Source organism: Bactrocera latifrons, unplaced genomic scaffold (assembly GCF_001853355.1).
Source record: "Bactrocera latifrons isolate USDA-ARS-PBARC rearing strain unplaced genomic scaffold, ASM185335v1 scaffold_179, whole genome shotgun sequence".
NCBI classification, from domain to species: Eukaryota; Metazoa; Arthropoda; class Insecta; order Diptera; family Tephritidae; genus Bactrocera; species Bactrocera latifrons.
In genome coordinates, this window is record NW_017535285.1 from 412,009 (window position 1) to 431,543 (window position 19,535).

A 19,535-nucleotide genomic window follows, 5' to 3' on the forward strand; every position below is an offset into this window, starting at 1 on the left:
AGCGAGGACAGTTGTATGTGAATGGACCTTTARATCTATTTTGATACAATAACTGTAATCGATAATTTTCTGCATTATTTCTGCCTCCCCCACTTTTTGTTTATCTTGTTTAACACTTCTCTAATAGGGGTAGTTTTCGGTTTATTCAAAGCATTTGGCTGTATATTTCCGTTTAGGCTAGACGAWTTTTTGTACAACTGGTGGTTTTCAATAAATTTGCAATTTTCTAAATTAAAATTTGTTTTAAATGGGGAAAGTTTTGTGTTTGGGTTATCAAGTATCAAGGGTACTTTTGGGATGGTTAGGAGCAACACTTTCCATCATCGGGATTATATTGCTTTATTTCTGTCTGGAAAATCCGGATATTTTGGCGAGATGGTTAATGTCTTTAGCGGACGACCAAGCCAAGATCGACTACAAGGAATTACGCAGGGGTAAGTCATATGATATTTTATTTATGCGTGCATGCATACATACGTATGCGTATATATATAGATRCATACATATGTATATGCATGCTGCATAAGAACCTTACATCCACACTAATAACTAATCACGAATTAAATTTATTGCAGATGTGGTTTGGTCATGCGTGCTGTATATTGTATTAAGCTTTGTAAATTTGATGACATCCCTTGGTTTAATATTTGGCATCAATAAGGTGAGTTAATAGCATTTCACATAATCTTTTATCTCAATGAAGAGTGGCTATAAATCAATGCTCTTAGATTATACATAAAATTCACGGGTTTTTAATATTAGGTATACATACAAACAGACTATGGTATACCTTCTATATATGTATGTATATATTTGTTTATCCGTATATATATGTATTTGCTTATTTCTATACAAAGTCGTATACCTGGCTGTGAACACACGGTAAAACAATAACTAAGGTACATATGTACATGTGTGTGCTTCACCACTTAAAGAATTTACATTCTACTGGATCATTATATTTAATAATTTTATTTTTGTACAAAACAAAAATCRGTTCATTTAAGCATTCGAACAAATCAGTTTATACCCCGAAATTTGCAATTCTTAAACCGGGATAGTAAATAAGAAGATTAAGCTCCATTTTTAATRCTTTCTCAGTTTTTGAGATATTTGATATCTTGCTCGCCTTATTTTCTCTTGTATTGAACATATTTGGCAATTAATCTTTACGCTTTTGGCATATATTMTTGTAAGAGGCTACGCTACAGTCCCCAAATAAATTTTTTAAATCGGAGCAGTATAGTTTATATGTACATATATGTATGTAAAAATAAATATAAACATTATATAGATAAACATTTTAATAAAACCGAACTTAGCACTTTCTTACTTGTTACAGATATTTTAAAAAGTTTTGCTTTAGAATAAATTAAAATATTCTTCGAAACTATAAAATAGTTTTAGATACATAAGTATATTGAAATTTAGTTTTTCAAAATGACAAATTTTTAATTTTAATATTTAATATTTTTTATCTTATTTCAGTATTGTGTACCGTCCTTGAAGTATCCATTCATACATTTAATAAAAAAACAGGAAAAAGTTGTGAAATACAAGATCGCCACAGCTTTGCCGTCCGGAAGTGACCGTCCATCAAAGACATTTAATGTGTAAAATGGCGCATCCTTCATAAATGAAACATATGCACACAAACACATGTGCATAGGTATGGCGAGGATCTCACTCCGGAGCACAATTCTACAAAGTAAACTATATTAAATCAATTAAACTTAAGCTTAAACGTATAAATAATCACTCAYATAGGAAATTATACTAACACAATCTTGGTCATATCAATCATACATGCATACATACAAACGAACAAATTCAAATGTAATATTTACATGTACTTTTCATACAAAAACAATTAAATGTAACAGAAAAACAAAAACAAATGAATCTCACTATTTTCAACATACTAAACAGCTAAATATATTTTATATATGAAATGCATTAGATTTGATAAGCATATACTAGTATATATATATACATACATACATATGAATGTTATATGTATACGCTTCAGTTCAGTGTTAGATGTTGGCAACGCGAGATACATTTTAAAATGACGGTTGGAAATTTTTAAATATCGCAAAACAACAACACATTTTAAATGACCGCTTGTTTTAAAGTGGGTTTATATGTATTATATACATATATGCATTTTCTATTTATTCCACGTGAGAAAAAATAAATAAATCAAAAAATGATTATCTCATCCAGGGAAACACTCTACGGCAACTAGGTCGGTGATCACAATACGAATTTTGAATACCAAAGTTTACCGAACCCCTTTCGTAGCTTTTATTAAAAAAAATAATCAAAATTAATTGTTGTAATTATTCAATGGATATGAGTTAAATAAAGAAATTAACTTAAGTTATTTAAAAATGTAAAAGTATTTTGTAAGTTTGTTTAAAAATGGAGTCAATTTCTTGAAGATACTCGAAATGTTGACTCTTTACGTTGTGAGTCTATTTTTACTAAAAAAATTGTTTAAAAGTGGAGCAAGTGGTTCCGGGGAAATGTCAATGACGAATTACGCTCTGGATGACCAGAAAAAATGAAGTGAAGCTGCTGGCATTAGATTATTTCAGATTTTTCAGTCAAGTCTGCCAGCGGAAAAAAACAAACGAACGTCGATTAATTGCGCAGCTTCATTCTGGAAACTGTAGAAGGTTAAACTCTTACTTATCCAGAATAGACCCCGACATATAAAATACATGTCCTGCATGCAATAAGTACCGACATGACACTGGCCACCTCGTAACATCATGTTTATTGAGCCTACCGTTCGGTGACGTCRACGACAACTTAGCTAATTCTAACGATCCTAWCGGGGGTTAGACATCCGTTACAACAACAACACGAACTTTATGTATGTATATAAACATGTAAATATCTCAAAAGCTTTAGTTCCGCGCGTATACACAGATAGACACACGAACATGTATAAAAAGTAAATATTTGTTAARCATTTAATTGGGAATTTTCAAGTCTTTTTTTAGGTATATTACAAAAACAATAAWTTACTAAGGTTAAAACAAAATGTACTTAAAATGTTATTGTCGCACATTTAAATTATTGAAATATAAACTTCCATTAACATGCGACACTGAATAGGAAACGTTGTAAACTGACAATCAGCTGATTGCCTGTAACAGTTTGGCAAACGCCATTGTTCATTATCTATGAATGTGCATTTGTGATATCGGAAACTCTGTTGTTTGTAATCACTTTTCGTTCCAAAACAATAAAGCCGCGTTAAATTTAATAATATAACATATTCATATTCTAATTTATAATTCTTTGGTAACTCTTGAAAATGTTGCAAAAGTATTTTTGTTTTCGTCTGGAGACGGCTGCTATGATCATTGGTTGGTTTGAAACAATTGGTTCAATCTTATCAGTCTTAATATTTGGCTTCTGCTTGGGTTATGTGGATGATATTGTCAAACAAATTATAAATCAATCGCAAGACAGTGACCAGCTAAATCCTGATGAAGTTCATAAAGGTAATTAATGTGTTCCCACTATATATGTAAGTCCATCAACGTATATACTTGTAAGAGTGTGTTATTATGAAATTACGCATTTTCCCGTTTAGCTTTTACTCAAGGTCTTATCTATTCTTTCGCTTATTTTGCAGTTCTCGTTATTGGATTTGTCTTCTTTATCATATTGAGTGCAATAAATCTATTTGCATCCATTGGCTTATTATTGGGCACCATCAAGGTAAGTTTACAATAAATAGGGCTTCTCATATCTATATATTATGTACATATGTATGTATAAAAGTGCATATTTATATATTTAATTAAGGATCTCGGTAGAAATAAATATCGAATTTTTCTCTTTTACCTATAAAAGAAAGAGAACAATGCAGTTGGTGATATGATCTCATGTATGTATGTTTACTTATACACACACATTGAGCTTTACTCTTCAAATTTTTTAATTAAACGATATTTCGATTTTTTAAACCAATTATCATCGCACATTAATATAAAAATTCTTACTTGCTTTAATGCGTCAATAAATAACAAAATATTTAATTAAAAATTTCTTTTTTATATAACACATTTATCGCTTAGCAAGTATAAATAAATAGCATTGTTTGAATATGGCTGTATGTGTGTGTAAAATGGCAGCTAAATGTGCATCATGAAAATGGTTTGTGTGGGGATTTACAAACACTAATTGTAGATTACACCATTGCGCTAATGACTCAGTTCCTGTATTAAGGAGAATACGCCTTAAAAGATCCCAGTGCGAAATATACRAGGCATATTAAATGTCAAGTGGGAACATCGAAATATCATATTATGTATTACTAATAAAAGAAAATTTTATGAAAAAAATGGTTCCGTAGTTTACTAGTAATGCATTTATATTATGACACCTAAATACAAAAACTTCTGCATTAATCCAGCCCTAGCAATCTCATGTTTGGAAGAGATAAGGTATTACTCACTCTTATTATTATTTACAGTGTAATTATACCAACCAATGTACCAAACGAAGATAAAAAAAGACCCCATACGCAAATGCTTACGTACACACAAATATACAAATATATATGTATATCTAAGTATGTATGTTGCGAGATTTTTAAAAATGTAAATAAAGTGGATCTTCAGAGATTACATGCACGAGCACAAGATAAGCGGATGTAAAAAAATTCCATTGCATTTGGAAAAATTATTAATAATGCAAGTAGTTATTTTCGGAGTTGCCATGTCATATGCAGAAACCCGTCGCTTTATGGTACTAAAATACTCGTGTTCGTGATATAGTAGACTCCTGGAAATACTTCTTCAACATTTTCAACGATTCTCCAGCTATAATTTCATTAGAAACACAAAACTTGAAGCTCACTCGTTCAACGGTCTACTATATTCTACGTCCCATTTGAGCACATTCGGGAGGTCATATAAATATAATTACGTGTTTTAATATATTAGGTTTTTTATGTATTGTGTCAATTTCTATCATAAACTTTTTGTATAAGTATATATATTTGTATTATTAACAAAKATATATTTTTTTATTTTCAGGAACGACATCTCTTAATACTGCCTTGGTTGTTTAACTCACTTTTCTCCCTATTGTTCTGCTTTATTTACTACTTTATTCTAATTGACTACATTATTTCTGTGCAAATTCCATTTTCATCTGGTTTTGGCTCGATTCTATCAATTTCCCTCAGTTTGGGTAAGTAATGCTGTTAATTACCAGTTATTAAATTTTTTCTGTGTTGTAATTTCATTTTTGTTTATCTTTTACTCGTTTTAGCTCTAAAACTTTACACCTGGTTGGCGATGTATTCACTTTTCAAAAATATTCGCAATAATCGCGAACAACGAGAACAACTGCTTCGTCCAACTGGCGGCTTATATCCATCGTATACCAATATATAATATGAATATTAAATACACTTATGTATATCATCATAAATACTGGCAAAGAAAATCTACTTATTTACATACATATATCCGAAGTGTGCTAAATTGGTTACTGTAACCAACATTTAAAAGTATTACTGGTTATATTTAAGAGAGAGTAATTTAAAATTTACGAACACATAAATCTATTTAAATGTATTCATTCGAAAACGATATAAAATTCAATTATACATAATAATATGACAAATATTTAACTAAATTTTTCTTATATTTTGAGTGTATATACGAAAATATAGCGATGAAGTTTCTAGTGGGCTTTTAYAAATTTCATTGGTGCTTTGGGTGGCATTTTTCCCTTTTTTATACCAAAACTTCAAAATATAGCGAATTTCTTCATTATTTTCTCTAATTTTTGAACAACTGTATCTTTTTATCAACTTCCCCCTGGTTAGTGCATAGGTGACGCTCGCACCGCGATATGATGTGATTTAACAGTCATAATGTAAACTCGCGGGAARCTGGCTGTTAGCTATCTCTATAAAAGAAAAGCAGGCACGGTGCCTAGTCAGTGCTTAGGTGACGCTCGCAGCGCGATGTGATGTGATTTAACAGTCATAATGTAATCTCGMGGAAAGCTGGCTGTTAGCTGGTTCTATAAAAGAAAAGCAGGCGCAGTGCCTGGTCAGTGCTTAGGTGACTGTCGCGCCGTGAAGTGATGTGATTTAACAGTGATAATGTATAATCGCGTAATGSTGACTGTTAGGTGGCTTTAYAAAAGAAAAGCAGACACGGTGCCTAGTCAGTGCTTAGGTGACGCTCGCAACGCGATGTGATGTGAAGGGTGTTACTCGGTGCAGTCGATATTTTTTTTTTGCTTTATCATATTTTTAAATGGATATACATAAAATATACACCGAATTAAAATTTGTATTTAAAAAATTAAAATAGATATAATAATTGACAAATAATGCGCTACAAAAGAAAACAAATTTAGTTAAAACAGCTAAATAACTAATAATCTAATCTAATAGCAGTTAAAAAATAAATTAAAGACATTTTAAGCTTTGGGGATCTCGAATTCACTGGATGGTCGCAGAACAACTTTACGCGTACGTAAGGAATAGGTGCGTTGGTCATCTAGSGGCTCTGCAATAAAATTCGGACACAAAATTAATTGGTATCAAATAARGCGGAAATATTTTTTAAGTTATTTACCTTCGGTGCTAGTTTGCATACGTTGCTCTTCATCTTCGCTAGGCTCATCATCCTCTAAAGTAAACTTGAATTTTTTAAMACGCAATTTTTCGCTAAAAATCACACTCTTCGGTTTACCCTTAGCTGTGCCGGGTGTTTTTAATATAGACTTTCTACCAACATTCACAGCTGGTGGCGATGTCCGGGTGGGCGTAGGAACCTTGGCTAATACATTTGATTCTTTGGTCATAGCATTCGAATCGAGGGGTAATTCAATGAAGTTTGGTGTACCACTCCGGCGGCGTGATTTATATGCATTTCCGGCAAGAGCGCTACGCAACAAATCGGTATTGCCAGYTAATGCTCTTTCGATACTATTAATGCTGCGACGCAACTCATTGCCGCATGCCTTAATAGATTTAGGTGATTCAGCAGCGATGCGTGAAAGACGTCTATGYGCAGCTGCAGCAGCAATTACTTTACTATCGGCAGGCAAACTAATAACTGTGGCTGCTGCTGATAGCGATTTGCGATCACGTACAACCACCGAAACACGACGCGGTGTGCTATTGTTGTTCTCACAACCTGAACCAATTTTCGGTGTGCCACTTTGGGAACGACGTTGTCGTTGACGCGTCGGKGTTAATACCATTGCAATATCTATGTTTGCAACTGGAGCAGCTGCAGTTTCTTTGTTTTTACGCATCTCTGCATGCATTTTGCGTAACATTGCCTGTAAACCACTACTGGCTTTAGCTGTTTTTACTGGCGCTTTTGGTTTCTTTACTTTATTCAATTTCGGCTTGGGTTTTATGTTGTCTTGTTTGATTTTCTCCACATCGTCTGGATCGGCCCAATTATTTGTTTTCCAACGTTTCAAATTTTCGAAACGTTTTTCCACATTATCAACCTGTAGGCAAACAATTTATTTATTTATTTATATATATATATATATATTATTGATTGAAATCACCTGTAAATTTAACATAGACCAAAAACCTTCCAAGTCCACATCAGTAATAAGCTTAGTATCTTCGCTACCATCATCAGCAGCAGCCGTACCTTTTGCACCACTTTCACAACGATCAATTAGCCCTTTGAACTGTTGGAACTTTTTACTGGTTAGCAGTTTTGTTTGTCCTATGGTAACATTAATCATGTCCTCTCCACCAGTCTTTTGTAAAAGTGGTAAGTTTTGGCTTTTATATTCCTCCCATTCGTTGCATAATGTATRTAAGCGTTCGATTTCGTTTTGCAGCTGTAGCCGGAAATAACGCACTGCCTCGAGTATTCGGCGGGCTTCAACACTAACCGGTGTAGCAGCTGATGATTTACACGGTGCTTCTGGTTTATTTGCTTCTTCGGCCTGAGCCAATGTCGTGGATAATAAGGTGTCATCCGCATTTGGAAGGTAAATACTATCCCGATTTTCACGTTCCTTACGCGCGCTAACTTTACCACGCGACACCGAAACAAAAGAGCTTATATAGTTTACAGGACGTTCTGGTTCAGTGGGAGGAGGAGTTTTCGGCATCAATGTCGTATTGCCTGTCATAATACAATACAATCAAAGCGTAAAAAACAATTTAATAAGAAAATAATCTTGAAGATTATTTTTATCATATACAAATATATTGATATGTACCCACCTTTATTACTTGAGTCGTTTGGTTGAGCGTCAACCATAGTTAGTTCTGCCCGATCACTAGGTATTYTCGCCTTCACTTCGGTTTCTACATCCGCTGTGTCTGAATCACTTTCTATTTCTGACAACCCAACCGAATAACGTACAAAATTAAATTTACTCTTCTGTCTTTGAATTTGATTTTGAAGCAATGGTTTAACAGCATTTGGTAGCAACGCGCGCTTAGCTGAAGTTGAACTGTGCATACGCATATTTTGATTGGATTCTGTTTCTTCTTTATTATTATTAACAACAATTTCGGAATTAACAGGACTTATATTAGGTGCATTGGCACTATGTGGTGAAAGCGATTTTACACGTGTTGATGTAACAAATGGTTCAAATGGATTGATATTTAGCAAATCTGTTGGCGTTTCCGCAATAGCGAATGCCGCATCCGCAGTACAGATACGCTTACCACCCAGTAATGTTTTACCTTTAATGGTAATTTTGCTAGGGGCTGTTGGACGATTAAATTTTGAGACCTGCGTACTTTTTGCCTTAAAATTTGTTGCAAGTTTCGCATTGCGATGTTCGTTTACTTGGGCAGCAACTCGTTTGCTTTGCAGGAGATGTGACTTTCCTATAACCCCAGTATTTCCAACTGTACCAGGAATAGGTAATTTAGCATTCGTTCCAACCTTTATAGGTTGTGCCAGTGGCTTCCTAAATAATGCGCCATGCGCTTTTACTGGTTGTGGATTCGCAAATTTTGTTGCATTATTTAAACGATTTACAAAAGTCTTCGTAACYTTGTCAGCATTGTTGGCTTTGAACCCAGGAGTCGATTTTATTTGTTCGTTCATAGGCGCCCTTTGACATACATTCGATGTGAATTTTTGTGTAGCAGATGCTTGTGTTGCTACATTGCCAGAATATGTAAGACCTTTTTTGTTAGGGGCGATTATTGCCGTGGGCTTAGTTACCGCATTTGTTGTTGTTTGAGGGGTTTTCGCTGCTTTCGTGCTTCTTGACTTGGTGATTGCAGCAGATTTTATTGATTTTAGCGCCGACGTAGCTGGAGTTGTAGCTGAATTTTTCGTCAAAGTGGAAATTGTAGGAGTACTACTTACTGCCGACGGCTTTTTGACATCGGCTTTTATGGCATTATCTTGTTTATTTTTTGGCGGTGTTGGCACAACTGTGTAGAATGACTTTCGATCATTTTCAATTATCCTTTTAGCTGCTGATGTCTATAACAGAAATAATTATAAATTACGAATAATGTTTCAAAATAAAAAATTACCATTTTTGAAGCAGGATTTTTTAGTCCTGTAGGTGGTTTAAAAGTTTTATGATCTTTTGGTACAAAGGTGGCAATTTCTTTGCTTTTCACTTTACTTGTAAGTGCTAGAACCGACTTAACTCCATCACTAAAAGAATTGCCGCCAACTCCACCGCTGGGTACAAATGGTCGTTTTTTTGGTTCCAGTCTCTTCTGCTCTTTCAGTTTGTGTGCCTCTTTCCATTGTATAAATTTCAACAAAAATGCTTCTTGTCGCGTAGACTTTTCAGAATTTTTTTTGCTGGTTGCTACCAATGCTATTCGGGACTTATTGATCTCAGTCTGATCAGTACTTTTTGTCTCATTGCATTTCGGGGCAGTTAAGATCTCAACAACGTCGACATTCTYTTTAGTTTCTAAGCATATTTCATTATTTTCATTTACATTTTCCTTATGTTCTAATTGGTTTCCCTTTTCAAATGATTTTTTTGGCGTCGGACTAACATTGAAATTACGTCCGCTTTCAAAGATTTCTCTGCGTTTTTTGGCGCGATTTGCATTTGCAAATTCTCGATTTGTCCGATTGTGTTGTGCCGGACTCATCATGGAAGAATTTTCTTTATATAGACTACGGTAGCGATCCATTTTCAACAATTATTCAACTTTTTACTGAAAATTATCTTTAAAGGTGCCAATCACTTTACAAAAATAACTTCACGGACAAACACAAAAGGATACAGTATAAAAATTCAAACGCTTAGGGTATTTCAGTCTGATCAAACCGAAATTTCCCAATGAGGAAATTTTTAGAGCTGCCAAGTSCCAAAAGCACACTTACAATTCTTTTTGGATGCTTCATTAAGATGGTCAGGCTTACTATATGTACATTATATTATTTATTACTGCCATAATTTAGCGAATTTTCTAATAATTGTATCGTATATTATTAGTAAAAACAAGAGATAATTTTAGCAAATATTAAGGCATCATGCATCTACCAACTGCGTTCATAGCCTTTGATTATATTTCCATGGAAACGCAATAATCAGCTGATTTGCCATAACAACACATTTTGTAGCTGACAATTAAAAACAACATATAAAAACTAACTACATATATGAAATAGAAATGTTACGAAGTTTAAATATAACAAAGAGACTAAATAAACTGTTCCTATTTAATCGGAAAAACTCAAGTCTGACAAGAGCCCATAATACAGGGATTGAATACGATTGTATAGTGATAGGAGGGGGTCATGCCGGTACAGAAGCATGTGCGGCGGCGGCCAGAATGAATGCACGGACTTTGTTGATTACACACAAATTGGACACAATTGGAGAAATGTCATGTAATCCATCCTTTGGCGGAATCGGAAAGGGACATTTGATGCGCGAAGTTGATGCATTGGATGGATTATGCGCACGTTGTTGTGACGTTTCTGGGGTGCAGTATAAAATTTTAAATCGAAGACGTGGACCTGCTGTATGGGGACCGCGTGCGCAAATCGATCGTAAACTATATAAGGAAGCTGTGCAAAAAGAATTATTCAATATTGCAAACCTAGAAATACGTAGCGCAGCAGTGGATGATTTATTTATAGATGCAGCAGCCGATGGGAAGACGAAAAATTGCAAAGGTGTAGTACTGCAAAGTGGTGAAATTGTATATAGTCACACCGTCATATTGACCACAGGAACATTTTTGCGAGCAAACATCAATATAGGACTTGAAGTGCGACCCGCAGGGAGAATAGGCGATGAACCGGCAATGGYTTTGGGGCAATCACTGGAAACAATAGGATTTCGAATGGGACGTTTAAAAACGGGTACTCCTCCGCGCATTGCCAAAGATTCCATTGATTACRATCGAATAACTCGTCATACGGGTGATAATCCCCCAGTACCTTTTTCTTTTTTAAATGATAGAGTTTGGTTAGAAGCGGACCAACAAATGCCATGCTACCTAACGCATACAACATTACGTGTTAATGATATTGTGAGAAAAAACTTGCATGTAAACCGTCATGTGACTGAAGAAATTACAGGTCCCCGGTACTGTCCATCTATCGAGTCAAAAGTGTTACGATTTGGTGAAAAGGAACATCAAATCTGGCTAGAACCAGAAGGTTTCGACAGTAAATTAATCTACCCACAGGGACTGTCATGTACTCTGCCATACGAAGAACAAGTGGAGTTGGTACATAGCATTCACGGCTTAGAAGAAGCTAAAGTGGAGCAACCTGGTTACGGTGTAGAATATGATTTTATTGATCCGCGTGAACTTTTTCCCACACTGGAAACGAAACGGGTGGAAAATCTGTTCTTTGCCGGTCAAATAAACGGTACTACTGGTTATGAAGAGGCAGCAGCGCAAGGTATAATTGCCGGTGCCAATGCAGCTAGTAAAGCAAAACATGCATACAACGCTGAAAGTGAAACCAATAAACTCCATCAACTGAAAATTAGTCGAACTGAAGGTTATATTGGCGTACTCATCGATGATCTAACAACTTTAGGTACTAATGAACCGTATCGTATGTTTACTAGTCGCGCTGAATTTCGTCTCTCACTACGTCCAGATAATGCCGATATACGTCTAACAGAAAAAGGCTACAACGTTGGTGTAGTCAGCGAAAAACGTTTTAAATTTTTTAAAGATGCAGAACAAAAACTATATCTTGCCATTGAACAACTGAAATCTCTAAAACAACATTCCAATTATTGGCGACGTAAGCTTGGCATACGCGAGGCAAAAGCTTCAGTAGAAAAAAGCGCATTCGATATGCTTGGCATTCCGGCAGATAATATAACATTGGTACAAATGATAGAACTGCAACCAGAAGTTTTGGGTTGGTTACGAAACGAGCGTGTGATATGTGAACGCTTAAAGATCGAAGCGTTGTACGCCTATTTTGTGTCTGAACAGCAGCGTGACGTCGAAGATGTACGACGCGAGGAGGGTTTAGCAATACCAAATGATATTGACTACTTCGCCAAAACGTTAAGCCTTTCAAATGAGGAACGACAAAAGTTGGCTTTGATACAACCGCAGACTATAGCAGCAGCGAGTCGCATACAGGGTGTGACACCCGCAACTATTGTCCGCTTGTTGAAATATGTAAAACGAGCCCCAGGTGCGGCGCAAGTGATAGATGCATAAAATTCTTCGATACAACAAYAACAAAGATGCATAAAACGAGAGCCATAGTCGATAGAAAAACGAATGGTAGTATAGCCTAGTTTATCCAAAATTTAGCTCAATTTATATCGTCAAACGAATTAAAAATAAATATTCTTCTTTTAAAGTAATCTTCCTTGCATTTAGTTTTTCTCTTTGGTAAATTTCAAAACGTTTTAAGCGGTTTATATTTGCTCATTTGTCGGAACCGCTGGTATCGGACCACTAGTATATACATATGTAGGTGCCATAAAAACGGTATGTTTTTTATTTGACGAGATATCCTCACGAAATTTGGTAGGGATTATCGTCCAAATCAACGGTGACATCTGCAAATAAATTTTTTAGATGGATTCTTGTATGAACACTATTTCTTTGTGAAGTATATCTAGCTTCGATGCAACCGTAGTTAACGTTTTTTTGTTTTGATTAAAAAATATAATTATTTTAAGTAACACAACAATAATGTTACGATTTATTTGCTTTATTATTTATAATACATATATGTTTTTAATATTACGGGAATAAAGTAAGTAATTATCGGAAACGTTCCATTTGCATATTCAACAAAGTAAAGTGCTGACAAATCGTGGCAGAGCGGCTTGAAATAATGAAATAGTTACTAAAAGTCAATAATAATTCATTTATGCTAGACAAAAGTTATTAAATTACACAAATGGATGTACATTTTCACTCAAGCGTATTGYGTATTCAATTTAGGTATGTGAATCTATGTGTATGTATATTTGTATGTCTTTCTAAAAATTCTACGCGATTACGTTTGCTATTCACTACTATTGTACATAATAAATTAATTACTAAATAACGAATCGCTAGAAATAAATTATTGCCACATGCACGAGGCACACATACGTTTTCCATTGTTAACCAGGATAACACTTGGAGTACATATATTTGTTATTATTTGTTCCTTTATATGATTGGTATTAGTTTTTGCTATTTGATTTTTATTGCATTCATTAAAGTTAAGTAAGAGAAGAAGACATTGGTTTTTTTTTTTTTAATTACACATAATTGATGTTGTTGCAAAGTTAGTGGCATAACCTCAAATTATTAATATATTTAAGGCGAAAAATATAATATATGGTTATAGTTTTGGGGAAACCAATTCATTGTGTTTCGTTGTAATTGTTTAGTTGTTTTTATTCACTTATGTAATGTTTTTGTTTTTAATTTTATTTAGTATTTATTTAAGCGATAAGATTATACTTTGTTTGATTAGGCATATGAAACAATTTGAATTATATCATAAGAAATATATAGATTTAAATATTTTCAAATTTAATTGCACTATATTGGAGAAAATTGCACAAATAACTTGTAATACACCTTATATATATTTTTATAATATATGTATATACCATATGTATATACAAACTACACTGATCTATATTTTTGCTTTAATTTGTACAAAATATATGAGAGATGCAAAAAAATACTGCATGCGGACTAAAATTGGCAAATACACTTATATTTGTCTAATTGACAYGCCTTAATTGCACCTTAAATAATCTGGAATATTTTTTAAGTGACCTGCAAGCAAATAGTATATATTTAAATAAGCTTGCTGCATTTATTTGTTAATTTGATGGATTTTCAATTGACGATCAGCCAGCAGCTTTAAGAACTGTAAACTTCATTTTGTTTTTGGGTATTCTTTCTTTGTTACAGTTCCGCAAAATTGCAAAATTATACAAATAAACTTGAAATTAACACAATTAATTTTTTTTACATCTAAAGATATGTAATAAAAATATTTTCACATAAAAAAATACTTGTCTTTTGATTTTCATTTCATTTAAAATACGAGTGCTTCAATTACAGTTAAGAAGGTGTGGAGATTCTCTAATAACAATTAAAACCATATTACTGGCATGTTTATATAAGATTTCTAGTACTGGAAGACACACAGAAATACTATTAATTAAACGAAAAAGTAAACTAAAACACTATAATGAAACTTATAACCAAAAATTCAAAATATAAATCGTGTTTACTTTATATATGCATACAAATGCTGCGCCGACTTGAAGAATTTTCTAAAAATGAAATATTAACGCTGTGTACTTATACGTATGTTGTAATTGTGATTATCGTTTATCGTGCGGTTCGTAGTTTATAACAACAGGCATTATAGCCATATTATTGTACCACTCGTTACTACTTGGTTTATTGTTTATCAAACTTAGACGCTACAACAGTTCTAGATAACAACGGACCGTCTTTAAGCAATTTTTCTACAACATATCTTGCACACAACATATTATTGCATATTTTAAAAATTATTAATTTTTTAATTTTGTAGCGGTATTATTCGGTTTATATATTGATTAATTGTATTCTTTTTTATTATTGTGCTGCAATTTCTAGGTCAATTTAGCATTGCTATTTATATATACCGTCTATGTTGTTATCTTTGCTTGTATTCTGCATTTGACACAACGCTAATTATATACGTATAAATTAAATAAATTTTATGAGTATTTGTGAATTTTCCTTAACATTGCTTTTTTAAACTTATGGAACGTGTGGTGTACATTTTTTTTTTGGCTTTGCTTAAGTGAACTGTTGCTCTTTAAATGCTGTTATCAGACGTTCCCTAATAATCATTATTGCCTGCATATGTGTCATTTCCTTCGTCATCGAGCACTTCGAGAAAAGCGCGTGGCACCAGTCCCTTCAGTAAGCCCTGCTTGCCATACATGTAATCCGGATTTACAGGTGAGCATTCAGTTACGAATATTACCTAAAAAATACAAATGATATAACGATACACATATAGTATATATTAGAAAGATTTCGCCTACCTCGTTAGCATTTAAATGTAATTCGGTGTGATCTTTTGCATTGTAAGCGCATAGCACACGTGCGCGTCGCATTTGGTCGGCATTAAGTGTTGGATCGCCTGGGTTGCGTCTTTTAGCACCGCTGCCAACAAACACACCGGCTGCAGCACCACCGCCAGCGTTGCCAATACCAACGCCAGTATTAAGTCCAATGCCACCAGCGGCACTACCATCATTATCGTTGTATATATCGATCGGTACGTATGGGGTGGGGCCTCCCAAACTAAGCAAAATAATATATGATATAATGAGCACGGCGACATTACGAGGATATTACCAACAACTACAAGTAACACTATTATAGGTTAAGTAATTACAGGCTGAGTATATTAATTAGAAGGAATTTATAGAAATATACAAATAATACCTTATAGCTAAGAGTAATTTCGCACCTTTTTCTATATACATGTATAGTCGATATTATCGCAATCAAATAAAAATTAATAATCTGCTTTGTAATATAATAAGAGACCTATTTCATATTCAAAGAATTTAAATTTATATTTAATAAATTTATAATACTATAATTTAATTTCGAAATAAGGGCTGCGAATTTTATGGTCMAAATATTTTTTATTAAAAATTTAAAAACTAATTTTTAATCCCAATTTTAGAATTAAAATCAGAAATTGGAAATTATTCTAGTAATAAAATTGGAGATTTTATTTTTAATTATAAACATCTTTGATTAACAATTAAAAAAATAATTAATTTAATAATTTGATTGATAAATAAGAGTGTATGTTTCAAATTAAAATCTGAATTGAATTTATTTGAAACTAAAACACTAAAGTTAAAAGCTGTTAAACACAAATAAAAAAATTTCGTTTTTAATTTTTAATTATAAGGGTATTTAGGATTCAAAATTAAAAATAAAAATTTAGTACGATTTTTATAATTAATTTTTTTCTTTCAGGTATTTGATTATTTTATTTTCAATACTGTATTTGAATTGGAAATTAAAAAATTATTTTTTATTAAGATTTTCAGGGTTACAAAAAAAAATATTCAATAACTTTTTTTGAACCAAAGCTGGTTCCAATTTTTGTTTCATTTATAATATATGAGATGAATCAGACCGCTAAAAAATACAGCTCATGTATTTTAGCATTTAATTTACTTTTAATTTTTAATAGCCTGTACTTGAAACCTTCTTATGCCTTTTATGTACTTTAATATTAGTAACATGATAACGTGTGCATTTTATAAGGATTTGAAGAAAGTATTTTACACCCTTATGATGAGGTATAAAACCTTTAAATTTATATTATTTATAGTGCAGCGTAATACAACAACAACGAGCGTGAATATATTATTTGATTTAATTATTAATTATAATTTTTATTAATTATAATTTTGATTCAATATGAGGTTTTGAGTTTTCAAAGTTATTTTTATCGTACATACATACTTGCAATATGCAAGTAAATATTACGCATTCCTATGTTCAACTTTCAATGTCGCGATTAGCACAACGGTAAGCTAAATTAAATTCATAATATTGCTTATATCGAAAAGCACAACCTGACTATGTATATGTTTTATACACAAATATTATATATGTATATTTTTTCACTCTCTCCTCGTTTAAACTGAAGTTATAGCACTGGTATCAAATTCAATATCATATTGTTCTAAAATTTGTGTTGTTGCAAACGGATTTGTAGTATTATTTTGATTTTGAGATGTTATATTAGTATTTTCTTGATGTTCATTAATGTTAACATTATTATGCTTATTAATATCGACAGTGTGGAAATTATTTAAATCATCATTATCACTGAATTCATTAACTTCATATGTTTCGTTACTGTTAAGCGTTGCATGAATATTTGAAAGCATTACGGTGTTGGGAGGCCCATCCACATCTTCGCTGTTTATGCGTAGTCGTGGCTTTGCGGGACGTAGTCTGCAAACCAATTGAGGTTTTGTTTCACTGATGTATTACAAGTTTTATGTTAAAGTTCCATTTTACTTAAGATACTATTTAATATAAAAGTATATACGTATATTAAATATGAAAATTAAATATATATATTTATTTTTGGCGTGCTTATAAAGAATTATTAAAAACTAAGGTGCGGAAAATACTATCATACTCTAATTAATAAAACGTGCAAGCTTAAAATTAGCTTACTTGACTTACTTGGCCAAATCACGTTGCAAATTGTTCATCGCATCCATGCAGTGCTTGTAATAACGCACCTGTGTTTCAACAAATGCATGCAAATGTCTTAAATGAGATGCCTGTGAAGTGCTAATGCCCTCAAGTAATACTTTGGTAATCTCTGATTGACGATCGAATTCCGCCTGTGCGACACGCAAGTCACGTTCGGCCTGTATGTATTAATATGCATTTTAAGTGAGTATTGTGCAAAATGGTTAACTAATAAACAATTTTTTACACATTCGTTATCTTTAAGTACCTGCTCCAGCACTGCCTCTGGGGAGACACCATCTTTCTAACAATTCCAAAATAAAGCAGCGAGCAAATATTCATATTACATTAAAAAAAAAATAATATAATGAATACAACGCTTAAATAATAAACTAAGACATAATTTGTTCAATGAGCGGGACGATAGTCATTTATTTTATACTACTTAAGTAATTCTATTTTGATAACTTTATATCCTGAACAGAGTATATATATCCGCGATGTATTTACCTATGGTTCAAGGCAAAGGACCATTTTCCAAAAATCAGTTCAAACAAACTGACGGATCAAAGTCAAGTTCGTGTATGAAAACGTTGGTATTTGCGAAGGGAACGCTTGTTTTTCATGCGTTTGGATTACTTTATAGTATTAAACCTGTTTAATATTCTAACTTACCGCCTGTTGTCCTAACATGCTTCTAGCTTTCTTAACCCGATTTTTGCAAGCATCCAAATCAAGTCTAAAATTATTTGTACGAATGAAACAATACCCATATGTACATTAATTGCATAGTTTAACGTTATTGTCAAACTCACCGTTTGGTTTCTAATATACCTCGTTCCTTTGTTATTGTTTTCATTTCACCCTCTAAGAATTTACGCAAGGGTTGAGTGAAACATATGCCGGAGGATGCAATAAAATCTCGTTCGCATTGTCCCAGTTTCTGTTCAGCTTGACCAACTTTTATTAAAGCTTGACCGTATGGTAAATCTTGACCGAAATCTCCACCGGCCTCTATCATACCTAAAGCCAAGTGCTCTAAGTTGCTCAGTCGTTGTGGCTTACTTTTTTCGATTTTTTCAAAAATAAAATCTTCTATACGATTTTGTGGATTGGGTATTAATACTGTCTCGGTATCACGTACAATTTTCTCTGTCCACGTTTTGGTTATATCGGCACGTTCAGCTAAGTTCTGGAATTCATTATCGTACTCGGTGCGCTCTGTGGTGCCGAGTTTTTCTTCCGTTAGCTAGTAATAAATAATCGATGCGTTGAGAGGGTAGTATTTGAAAACGAAAAAGGAATGGAAACAAAATTATAGTGTCAATAAATGTGAGTACATCGATATTTAATTTATCAACTTATAATTTTATGTATTTTTTTTTCAATTCATGAAGCAAACATTCATCGAAACAATGGTGTATTTGAACGGTGTCATAACAAACATAGGATTTGCACCCACCACCCACTGACATAACAGTACACTTAAGGCCACACGCATATTTAGACATATTACCTGCACCACTCTGGACAGAGTACTTCCCGCCTCCTTCACCAGATTTTTTACATTGAAATTTGGTAAATTTATATTCATTTTTGTTCAATACGGTCTTTTTGTGGATGGAAAACGTCTGCTCCCTACTTTTATAATTATTTTTGAATATTTTCTGATTTATTCTTATATTTGTTCTGTTGAATTTGGATTTTCTAGCAAAGATATCCAATAGAGTCCAATAAGAAAATAAAATTTTTGGTGATATGCCGAAGGAAACAAATGAAAACACAGTGTTGCAATTTTTATCGTTTGTTATAGAGACTGCAT

General features: G+C 33.1%; 5 protein-coding genes across 8 annotated transcripts; 3 read left to right on the forward strand and 2 right to left on the reverse strand.

Annotated features, from left to right (window-relative positions):
- Window positions 1-101: 101 nt before the first annotated feature.
- Window positions 102-1,821, forward strand: LOC108967135. The gene is made up of 3 exons (XM_018930382.1): window positions 102-434; window positions 576-661; window positions 1,489-1,821. The coding sequence occupies exons 1-3, from the start codon at window positions 248-250 to the stop codon at window positions 1,615-1,617; spliced, it is 402 nt and encodes a 133-aa protein (XP_018785927.1). The 5' UTR covers window positions 102-247; the 3' UTR covers window positions 1,618-1,821.
- A 1,352-nt stretch (window positions 1,822-3,173) lies between these two features.
- On the forward strand, window positions 3,174-5,497 carry LOC108967132. Its single transcript, XM_018930380.1, has 4 exons — window positions 3,174-3,518; window positions 3,653-3,738; window positions 5,061-5,217; window positions 5,299-5,497. Exons 1-4 carry the CDS (start codon window positions 3,329-3,331, stop codon window positions 5,421-5,423), a joined length of 558 nt encoding a protein of 185 aa, XP_018785925.1. The 5' UTR covers window positions 3,174-3,328; the 3' UTR covers window positions 5,424-5,497.
- An 845-nt stretch (window positions 5,498-6,342) lies between these two features.
- Window positions 6,343-10,413, reverse strand: LOC108967169 (guanylate kinase-associated protein mars). Its single transcript, XM_018930443.1, has 5 exons — window positions 9,533-10,413; window positions 8,252-9,479; window positions 7,576-8,150; window positions 6,624-7,512; window positions 6,343-6,554 (listed from the first exon to the last, which is right to left on the reverse strand). Exons 1-5 carry the CDS (start codon window positions 10,154-10,156, stop codon window positions 6,466-6,468), a joined length of 3,405 nt encoding a protein of 1,134 aa, XP_018785988.1. The 5' UTR covers window positions 10,157-10,413; the 3' UTR covers window positions 6,343-6,465.
- A 45-nt stretch (window positions 10,414-10,458) lies between these two features.
- On the forward strand, window positions 10,459-12,819 carry LOC108967170 (protein MTO1 homolog, mitochondrial). Its single transcript, XM_018930444.1, has one exon. The coding sequence runs from the start codon at window positions 10,640-10,642 to the stop codon at window positions 12,668-12,670; it is 2,031 nt and encodes a 676-aa protein (XP_018785989.1). The 5' UTR covers window positions 10,459-10,639; the 3' UTR covers window positions 12,671-12,819.
- Window positions 12,820-14,258: 1,439 nt separating this feature from the next.
- Window positions 14,259-19,463, reverse strand: LOC108967171 (endophilin-B1). Of its 4 annotated transcripts, XM_018930447.1 has the most exons (8): window positions 19,230-19,463; window positions 18,529-18,962; window positions 18,389-18,452; window positions 17,982-18,017; window positions 17,702-17,892; window positions 17,313-17,464; window positions 17,149-17,207; window positions 14,259-15,455 (listed from the first exon to the last, which is right to left on the reverse strand). In XM_018930447.1, exons 1-8 carry the CDS (start codon window positions 19,305-19,307, stop codon window positions 15,309-15,311), a joined length of 1,161 nt encoding a protein of 386 aa, XP_018785992.1. In that variant the 5' UTR covers window positions 19,308-19,463; the 3' UTR covers window positions 14,259-15,308. The 4 variants fall into 4 exon arrangements, with proteins under 4 accessions (XP_018785992.1, XP_018785993.1, XP_018785990.1 ...); XM_018930448.1 differs by lacking the exon at window positions 17,982-18,017; XM_018930445.1 differs by lacking the exons at window positions 17,149-17,207; window positions 17,313-17,464 and adding an exon at window positions 15,517-15,778.
- Between the last annotated feature and the right edge of the window lie 72 nt (window positions 19,464-19,535).

Excerpts from the sequence above, each read along its gene's own strand:
- LOC108967135 (XM_018930382.1), top strand. The coding sequence starts at position 248 with ATGGGGAAAGTTTTGTGTTTGGGTTATCAAGTATCAAGGGTACTTTTG. Across the intron at positions 435-575 it reads CTACAAGGAATTACGCAGGG|ATGTGGTTTGGTCATGCGTG; the intron begins GTAAGTCATATG and ends AATTTATTGCAG. Across the intron at positions 662-1,488 it reads TAATATTTGGCATCAATAAG|TATTGTGTACCGTCCTTGAA; the intron begins GTGAGTTAATAG and ends ATCTTATTTCAG.
- LOC108967132 (XM_018930380.1), top strand. The coding sequence starts at position 3,329 with ATGTTGCAAAAGTATTTTTGTTTTCGTCTGGAGACGGCTGCTATGATC. Across the intron at positions 3,519-3,652 it reads TCCTGATGAAGTTCATAAAG|TTCTCGTTATTGGATTTGTC; the intron begins GTAATTAATGTG and ends CTTATTTTGCAG. Across the intron at positions 5,218-5,298 it reads ATCAATTTCCCTCAGTTTGG|CTCTAAAACTTTACACCTGG; the intron begins GTAAGTAATGCT and ends TACTCGTTTTAG.
- LOC108967171 (XM_018930445.1), bottom strand. The coding sequence starts at position 19,307 with ATGAATATAAATTTACCAAATTTCAATGTAAAAAATCTGGTGAAGGAG. Across the intron at positions 18,963-19,229 it reads CTCTGTCCAGAGTGGTGCAG|CTAACGGAAGAAAAACTCGG; the intron begins GTAATATGTCTA and ends ATTTATTACTAG. Across the intron at positions 18,018-18,388 it reads GCATGTTAGGACAACAGGCG|AAAGATGGTGTCTCCCCAGA; the intron begins GTAAGTTAGAAT and ends TGGAATTGTTAG.